Source organism: Coregonus lavaretus (assembly GCF_964263955.1).
Source record: "Coregonus lavaretus genome assembly, chromosome: 12".
Taxonomy (NCBI): Eukaryota; Metazoa; Chordata; class Actinopteri; order Salmoniformes; family Salmonidae; genus Coregonus; species Coregonus lavaretus.
In genome coordinates, this window is record NC_139999.1 from 34,893,292 (window position 1) to 34,903,244 (window position 9,953).

The 9,953-nt window shown below is 44.6% G+C and overlaps 1 protein-coding gene across 1 annotated transcript; it reads right to left on the reverse strand.

Moving 5' to 3' along the window:
- Positions 1-3,789: 3,789 nt before the first annotated feature.
- On the reverse strand, positions 3,790-5,928 carry LOC311138938 (leucine-rich repeat neuronal protein 1-like; the record flags this gene model as incomplete). Its single annotated transcript, XM_084173752.1, has 1 exon — positions 3,790-5,928. One exon carries the CDS (start codon positions 5,926-5,928, stop codon positions 3,790-3,792), a length of 2,139 nt encoding a protein of 712 aa, XP_084029878.1.
- Between the last annotated feature and the right edge of the window lie 4,025 nt (positions 5,929-9,953).

A 9,953-nucleotide genomic window follows, 5' to 3' on the forward strand; every position in this document is an offset into this window, starting at 1 on the left:
GTATGAGGTTGAATCCTTTTATATGCATGCTATTTTGAAAATGTATTTTATGTGAAACCACACTTTCTGCACTGTTGTTCAAATAATTAGTTTTATTTAGTATAGTATTTGTGTCTGTCTTAAGCATCCTAAATAATGCCAGTGATTCAAATTTTGAAAAAGAGTCAACTTGAAGGCAAAAAAGGGAAGCATGATGTAGACCTGGTATTCCAACTGATTATAGCTACTAAAGCCAATGACTTACCACGTGCCACCCGCCTTCAGGCCATGGATGAGGCAGACCAGTGTCAGGCTTGCAATGCTAAAAGTTTGAACAATGAAGGCATTCACTGCGATGTTGATGAGAACCTTTGGCCAAATGCTTGAGACAGGCTTGATGCAAACTGGTGCCTGCTAACTAGTTTCTTTCGTTCTTTCTTTCATTTATTTTGTTTGATTTCATTTGTTACATTCGATTCCAGTACACCTATGTTGTACATTATATCTGAAAATGTGTATATATTTGTGTATATTTGTGTATGTGTATATATTTTTTGCATCAATGATTGTGGAAGATGTCATCAATGATCACACCTTTGATCACACATGGGATAGAAATGATGGACATTTTGATGGGTAGTGCAAGTTTATAGCCTAATGTGAAAACAGTGTAAAGTACTGTAATTTACAGCATTGTAGCATATTACTTTCAGCACTTCAAAGGGCAATTTAGAAACAAGTATCTTGCATTGTTTGCTATTGGATTCATTGGTTGTTAAAACAACTAAATTGAGAAGACATCATTATGTTGTGTTTTGGTGATTAAACCAATATTTTCATATTTTACAGCAAAGTAATACTTTGGATCAATGGTCGTGTGGTGAAAGATGTGTCCAAACAAAATTAATGCACAATGAAAGGTTTTGAATGTAAGACTGGCTGTGTTACCAGTTTTGTACTAAGAGTTTTGATTCACCACATACAAATAGAACCAAAGCCATTGAAAGAATATATATAATTGGTGTAGCCACTTTTTTTTACAGTGCTGTTTGGATACATACTGACATTCAGATACTGTTATTGAATGTCTGATTTAACTACTGTACAGGTAATTCACTCATTGTGGATTGACAAGAGCTAACTACATCTACCAGGCAGCTAATCTTCCATCGCTTCCACCAAGCAGCTATCTTCAAACTTGAAACAAAAAGGTAGATTGTATCATGGAAGCAATGAAAATCTAATTCAAGAGTGAGTGTGTGTGTGTGCATGTATGTGTGCGTGTGTGTGTGTGAGAGAGAGAGGCCTTATTTGTAGCCTCAGAGCAGAGAGCAGAATTTAATGTCTGTGTTGAATGAATATTTCTAAATGTTATTTTTTCTATCTTAGGGAAATGGAGCGTATTAATCGAAGAGGTAAACTTGAGACTTTTTTCAGTTGAGTGCATAAGAATATCACCACACTGAAAAATGAGGAGATCCTTAATGAACATAGGTACCTTCATAATCCCATTCCACTATACCCAGAAGAACCTGAGTTTCACATATCCAAAGTGGCCCATGTCACCAAAGATTCTCGATTCCTCGATGGAATCTTACATTCAGGTGGATTTATGGTCGAGGAGGATGAGAGTCTCCTGTGGTGGAGTCTAGCCATCGAGCATGATGATATCAGAGCAGCAGAAGACCGTTACCTGGAGAAGATCTTCCCAGACAGAACACCAGAGCAGAGAGAGGAGCAGAGAAACATAGGGACCTTCCTGAATAAGTTCACCACCTCACCTGCCTTCAAGCAGTCATCACGTTATGGGAACTTCAGGTTCACTCTCAGTCTGTCTGATCTCCTGAAGATGTACAGAGAGCAGATCTGTGGTGGAGAAAAGGCTGTCCTGAGAGTGTATGGAACTACAGTCTACAAACAGGAGATAATGTACCTTAAAACGTCTTCAGTTCCACATTAGTTCTTATGGTCAATGTTTAGTGCCCACTAGCGCTGTCTTGTAACACCCACTAGAGGGCAGCACAGACACAAAAGTCTATTTGATACATTGTATGAAGAATATTATCAAGTGCTGCACTGGTCTCTTTCATTTATATTATTTACAGAGCAGTATTGGCTATTCTTCTTGCACAGTCAAGTCATAACCCGTCGCTTAACACATTGTCTCCTCATCTACTGCTTGTTTGCAGCTCACAGAGCAATAAGACACTTATAAACAGACAGAAGGGGATTGATGGTGCTCCACTAGTGCATAGTACACATCAACAACCCACCACATCTACAACCTCCTGCTACCCTCAATCTGGTCATATCCATCTTCAGACCCTTCCTCACTTCCCCTCACATCCTCTCCACAGGTATACTACTATTCTCTCTGAGAGATCGTGTTCCTCTACATCCCTCTCCCCTGGCAGATTCATAGCTGTTTCTCTCTGCATGTTCGTAATGTGGGCGTTGTGAGAGGAGTGATTTAGTCGGACCAGGAGGGAACAGTGCAAACACCATCTGTTGTCACATGTTAAGACCCATATTTCACTGTGTCATGTGGAGTGAAGGTGGCATGTTGTATGATATTACCCCAGTTCCTTCAATAGTGAAACACTGATTGATGATGTGTAATGTTGTAATATGGTGGAATAAAGTTTTTCTCTCTCACTCTAATATAGCGTGCATACATGCACTCACGCACACACAAACACACACGTAGAGCAGAGCAGACTGAGAGGGGGATTAATCTGACAGGATCTGTGCTCTCTGTATGGCTGATTAGACTCAGGGGAGTGGGCTCTGCTGCACAGTGTGAGTCTGAGCCGTGAGATCCATGCTGAGATACTGATTATATTCTGCTGAAGCACATTGGAGGTGAAGTGGAACTGTGTCCTCATGGAAAAATAACCAGAGCCTAGTGATCAGAGGTCAAACAGAGGTAACAGGTCATGGGGCGCCCTTACAATATAATTTATACTGAGAAATTCAAACTGTTGAAATAAATATGCAACAACTGATTGAGAGACATTTATATCAAACAAACAAAAATGTTATTTATTCAAACTTCTTCCTCATATACAACATTTCGCATGTTGAAATCACAACAAAAGTAAGTGGTCAGCGACAGATTTGAGCAAATAAGAAAGCTACTAATGTACCTAGTAACTGTATGTTATCAAACGTTCACATTTCTAGCTTTACAGCACGTTTATCAGCAAACTAATTCCAAAAAAGAGTTTCAAATGATAGTTGATACAACATTACCGTACAATCGCTAGCATTATTCAGTAGACAGTATAACAACTCTAATCCCCTTAGTCAGCTTTTAATTGAAGTCCATACAAACTCCTTTACATTTCAGTGCACAACAGATGACCTGTTTTACAAAAAGAGAGAATAAGCACTGTAATCTCTACCAACACTGCCAGAGGAACCTTTACCTAGACTAATAGGCCCTCCTGCTGCATCATCGACCCTAAAAAAGTGAGTCCATGGCAACAAGACAAAAAGCTGTGCTATCAAAAATGCATCACAGAAATAAAACACAGCAACATAGACAATCTGGAAGCTAGCTGCCATCTTGCAATAGTCCAAACGATAAAAGAGAAAAAGAAAAAGTCAAAAAAGAAAAAGAAAAAGAGAGTCAAACAAAGGCGATACGCTATACTAATACAAATGCTGTCCTTTATCACTCTGCCATGTGTTAGCAAAACTGAATATTACCCCAAAAAACATTATATAACTTTTATACGACTTTTGCACCAAAATGACAAAAGTGTGTCTGTGTGTGCTGGTGGAGGGGTGGCTTGGGCCAGGCCCGCTTCACCACATGTAGTAGCTGCGTGTGGTGTCCACGGCGGACGGCTTTTTCTCTGTACCGCCCTCCTTATCCTTCTCACTGTCTGCCTCCCATAGGTTGATGAGGGGCGGGTAGAGCTCATTGAGGGGGATGGAGGAGGTCTTCTGCATGTACTTCTTCAGGGAGTGGTGGTAGTTCTTCCTCTTCCAGCGCCGGGTCACGTACACCCCCACAGTGGCCAGGCTGAGGAAGGCCAGCATGGTGGCCATGACGGTTAGCAGGGCGGCGCTGGGTCTCTGGTCCAGCACGTCCAGGGTGAAGGTGACGCTGCGCGTGGTCACGTTGACGCACGACTTGTGGGTCTGCAGGTGGATGTTGGACACAGTGAGGCACACCTCGTACTCGGTGGCCGGCTGCAGGTGGGTCAAGTTGTACTCGTGTACGTCGACGGGCACACGTGCAGTGTAGGTGATGTGGGGGTTGTCAATCTTCATGGTGGCCGAGGCCCACTTGAGGTTGGAGGTCATGACGTTGGAGTTGATCTTCCAGGAGACCAGGATGGAGTGGGACTCGGTCTGCTTGACATAGATCTTCATCACCTCAGCGCTGTCCAATAGGGTGCCATTGACGCGGATGGTGGTGACGCGTGTGTCGGCGCCCTCTGTGTTCTGGGCTACGCAGGTGTAGCGACCTGAGTCCTCCACTTGGACGTGGGACAGTCGCAGGGTGCCCTCACTGCTCAGATGGTACCGCTCCGACATCATGTCCACCGTGATCTTGCTCCCCATAGGAGACACCCAGTATATCTCTGGCTCAGGCTCAGCTATAGCCCTGCAGTCCAGGCTGACACTCATGCCCAGCTCAAGGCTCAGGTGGCTGGGGAAGGTGTCGTGGGAGATGAAGGGCAGGCACTGCTCTGGGGAGTCCTGCAGCTTCACCTCTCTGACCCGCTGGCCCCGGAGCTCGGGCGGCGAGGTACACAGCATGGCCAGGGGCTCCATGAAGCGCACGCTGGTCCTGTTGGACCTCATCCACTGGATGACACAGTTGCAGCGCAGTGGGTTGCTGTGCAGGCTGATCTCGCGCAGGTTGGGCAGCGCCTCCACGGTGTGCTGGTAGACAGCGTTGAGGGCATTGTTGTTTAGCATAAGGCTCTCCAGGGAGGACATGTCCCTGAAGGCTGTCCGGTGCACGTAGGACAGCTTGGGGTTGTTAGTGGCCTCCAGCTTGGTCAGCTCAGGCAGGTTGTCCAGGGCGTAGCGGTCGATGGACACCAGGTCAGCCATGTTGTTGATGCCAAGCTCCTTAAGACGCAGCATGTTCCTGAAGTCTCCCTCATGGATCTTGTGCACTGGGTTCTTGTTCAGGTCCAGGAACTTCAGGTTGGGCACTTTCTGCAGGGCCAGCTGGGGCACTCGGACCATCTTGTTGTCGTAGAAGGATAGGCTCTCCAGGTTATCCAGGCCCACCAGAGCATTCCCAGGAATGTCAGTGAGGTCCATGCAGGCCAGGACCAGGCTCCTCAGGCTCCCCAGGGGCTTGAAGTTCATGTCCAGGATGCCAATGACAGGGTTCTCTCCGATCATCAGGATCTCCAGGTTGGGCGTTGCCTCGAACCAGCGGTTGTCGATGACCCGGAGCCTGTTGGAGTTGAGGTGGAGGCGCAGCAGGCTGCGTAGGCCAGAGAAAGCCCCGGGGGCGATAGTGCTGATCTGGTTGTGGTTGATGTAGAGCTCCTGTAGGTTGCTGAGGTCCTGCAGGCAATGGTCAGGCAGCTGGCTAATCTGGTTCTCCTCCAGGTGCAGGGTGGTGAGCTGGTTCATGTTGGCCAGGCCCACAGCCTCCATGCTGCTGAAGTTGTTCTGGGACAGGTCCAGCTCCGTCAGGTTGAACAGGGCCTCTAGCTCCCCACTGGTGTGGGTGATGGAGTTGCTCTGGAGCAGCAGCACCTGGGTGTCAGAGGACAGGTTGGAGGGGATGTGTGTCAGCCGCAGGTCGTTGCAGTCCACCGTGGCCACCTCCCTGTAGGTGGATTGGGGGGTGAACCAGGGGCGCACCTCACACACGCACAGCCGCGGGCACTCCTCGCCCCTCACCAGGTGCAACAGCAGCCCCACACACAGCCATGTCAGTAGGGGCCAGGGGAGGGGGCTTGGAGCCATGCTATCTGCTCTCTCTGTCTGGTCACACTGCACTTACAGGAGAGGCAGGGTTCCTGAGGACGGCCTGGAGGGTAGGTGTGGGGTCATGGGCATCCGTGTCCTCCCTGTACAGGCTTGTAGTGGGTTTTTCTAGAGCTGCGGTCCATCCACGGTTAGTGTGAGAGTGTGAGCAGTCCACAGTGATTGCGAGTGTGTGTGCATTTCAGAAGGGGGCCAAGGGATGTTCAGGGTTGTCCTCTTCCTCCAGTCACGTGTTTTTCTCTCTTCTCACTTCCCACAATTCAGTTGAATAAGTCTGCAATACACAGAAACCAGGAGAGGTATTAGAGCTCTGCAACAATGGTGAATGCATTACATCGTTCCATTATCATCCCAGAAACAGATGGTGATTTAGATAAAGAAGAGATATAGAGAGGGAGAGGGACACAGCGAGATAGAGAGGGGGTGTGAGGGATTGAGAGTTCCCGGTGAGAGATAAAAGCCATAAAACATCATGTTCTCAAATTGTCATGTTCTCAAATTGTTCTGAGGACGTTAAGAAAACATTCCATAAAAACAACAACAAAACTTTAATAATGTTCAGAGAACATTCTAAGAATGTTATTTAAAAACATTGTTAGACTCTAGCTTGAAATATACTGATTCATGTTACCATACTAGAACGCATTAATTACTTTACATGTATAAGGAATGTATACAGTGGGGAAAAAAAGTATTTAGTCAGCCACCAATTGTGCAAGTTCACCCACTTAAAAAGATGAGAGAGGCCTGTAATTTTCATCATAGGTACATGTCAACTATGACAGACAAAATGAGAAAAAAAAATCCAGAAAATCACATTGTAGGATTTTTAATGAATTTATTTGCAAATTATGGTGAAAAATAAGTATTTGGTCAATAACAAAAGTTTCTCAATACTTTGTTATATACCCTTTGTTGGCAATGACACAGGTCAAACGTTTTCTGTAAGTCTTCACAAGGTTTTCACACACTGTTGCTGGTATTTTGGCCCATTCCTCCATGCAGATCTCCTCTAGAACAGTGATGTTTTGGGGCTGTCGCATGGGCAACACGGACTTTCAAATCCCTCCAAAGATTTTCTATGGGGTTGAGATCTGGAGACTGGCTAGGCCACTCCAGGACCTTGAAATGCTTCTTACGAAGCCACTCCTTCGTTGCCCGGGCGGTGTGTTTGGGATCATTGTCATGCTGAAAGACCCAGCCACGTTTCATCTTCAATGCCCTTGCTGATGGAAGGAGGTTTTCACTCAAAATCTCACGATACATGGCCCCATTCATTCTTTCCTTTACACGGATCAGTCGTCCTGGTCCCTTTGCAGAAAAACAGCCCCAAAGCATGATGTTTCCACCCCCATGCTTCAGAGTAGGTATGGTGTTCTTTGGATGCAACTCAGCATTCTTTGTCCTCTAAACACGACGAGTTGAGTTTTTACCAAAAAGTTCTATTTTGGTTTCATCTGACCATATGACATTCTCCCAATCCTCTTCTGGATCATCCAAATGCACTCTAGCAAACTTCAGACGGGCCTGGACATGTACTGGCTTAAGCAGGGGGACACGTCTGGCACTGCAGGATTTGAGTCCCTGGCGGCGTAGTGTGTTACTGATGGTAGGCTTTGTTACTTTGGTCCCAGCTCTCTGCAGGTCATTCACTAGGTCCCCCCGTGTGGTTCTGGGATTTTTGCTCACCGTTCTTGTGATCATTTTGACCCCACGGGGTGAGATCTTGCGTGGAGCCCCAGATCGAGGGAGATTATCAGTGGTCTTGTATGTCTTCCATTTTCTAATAATTGCTCCCACAGTTGATTTCTTCAAACCAAGCTGCTTACCTATTGCAGAATCAGTCTTCCCAGCCTGGTGCAGGTCTACAATTTTGTTTCTGGTGTCCTTTGACAGCTCTTTGGTCTTGGCCATAGTGGAGTTTGGAGTGTGACTGTTTGAGGTTGTGGACATGTGTCTTTTATACTGATAACAAGTTCAAACAGGTGCCATTAATACGGGTAACGAGTGGAGGACAGAGGAGCCTCTTAAAGAAGAAGTTACAGGTCTGTAAAAGCCAGAAATCTTGCTTGTTTGTAGGTGACCAAATACTTATTTTCCACCATAATTTGCAAATAAATTCATAAAAAATCCTACAATGTGATTTTCTGGATTTTTTTTCTCAATTTGTCTGTCATAGTTAACGTGTACCTATGATGAAAATTACAGGCCTCTCTCATCTTTTTAAGTGGGAGAACTTGCACAATTGGTGGCTGACTAAATACTTTTTTCCCCCACTGTATGTTGGGGTCAATGAAGGGTTGATAGGACTAGGAATATGGAAAGTTACTGAGAGTAGAAGCTTCATATTCTGTTCCATGTTTCTGAGAAGAAAGGTGAAAGGCAATTGTTAGTCTCTGATAAGGCAGGCCGGCTGCGGAACTGTGGAGGAGTGAGGAATGTGTCTCGAGGTCAAATCAACAGATGAAGTGAGAAGAAACCTCTGGGAGGGGGGCCAGAGAGGCCCACAATAATGTCTCTCCTGCTGCAGTACTATCTCACACATACATTCCACTCCCACAAAGGTTTTAGTAACAGGCAGGGTTGTGACTACACCAGTGAGAGGAACCAATTAAATTCCTGCCTAGCAACAGAGATTTATTGGTTTTCTAAATGTGTAAGGAGTTGACCACGTCTATTAGAAGGTTATAAATATATGTGCTTGTGTAATCATGCCTTGTCTTTGCAGCTGCATGACCCAATGGGTGAATAAACTTGGTTTGAGCTTTATCTAGTTATCCGTTTGAGTTTTTACTCAGTTTGTTCAGAATCTAACAACATCTACCATTCTCAGCATCGACAAAACTCTTTTTATCCTCTATCTTGTTAAATCACGCCGCCATTTCCTGGTTGCTAAAATTCTAATAGTTCGCCTAATTTCAGTTAATGTGACAAAACCAGCAAGTATAGTGTAGAGAATCATTATACCATCTAAACCACTGTGAAATATATTTTCCATAACCAAAAATAACTGCATTTTCAGCTGTTTGAAGCTGGTGTACGAAACCGAAAGTAAAAGACGCAAAATAAAACGTAAGAACGGCAAGCACAGAAATAGCACACATAGAACAGATGTACTGCTTCTTAGACTTGCTTTCAATGAGAATGACAGATCTATAACACACATTTCTATGTTGCCCAAAAAGTTACAAAATGCAGCTTTAAGTGCGTTCAGGTGTGTTGGCCACGCCTACTAATTGGCCACACCTTATCTTAATGAGTGCTTGTTTCCTTTGAAATTGGGTCTGTTTGACTAGACTAAAATGAACAGCATTGTATGCGTAAAAAAACAGCATACTAGCGCCATCCTGGTGGCGCAGTGGACTAATTCCATGGATACAGAACAGAAGGTTTGAATTTCACTGATGCTGTGTCACAATGAAAAAGAAATGTGTTTGCATGATTAATAAGGAAATTAATTCATATGTGTTCTATCTGTGCTTGGAGTTCAAAAAAGTTAACCCAAAATAAGCTGTGTTATTAAAAGTCTTATTGAAACATTCAGAGAAAGTTTTAAGGAAGTTATTCAAAAACCTCCAAATAACCTCCAAATAACCTACAGTGTTGACTGTTAAACAGTCATCACTAGCCGGCCTCCGCCCAGTACCCTGAACCTTAGACTGCTCCCCGATGTACATAGTCATTGAACACTGGTCACTTTAATAATGTTTACATGTTTTATCCACTTTATCTGTATATACTGTATTCATCCTATATAACTACTGCTGTACACACCTTTTCTATTCACATACTGTCCATATTGTCTATACATACCATTCACATACAGTACATATATACACTCAGTGGCCAGTTTATTAGGTACATCAATCTAGTAACGGGTCGGACATCCCTTTGCTTCCAGAAAAGCCTGAATTCTTTGGGGCTTGGAAATGTTGCTAAATTGGTATTAAGGGACCCAACATGTGCCAGGAAAACATTCCCCACACCATTACACCACCGCCACC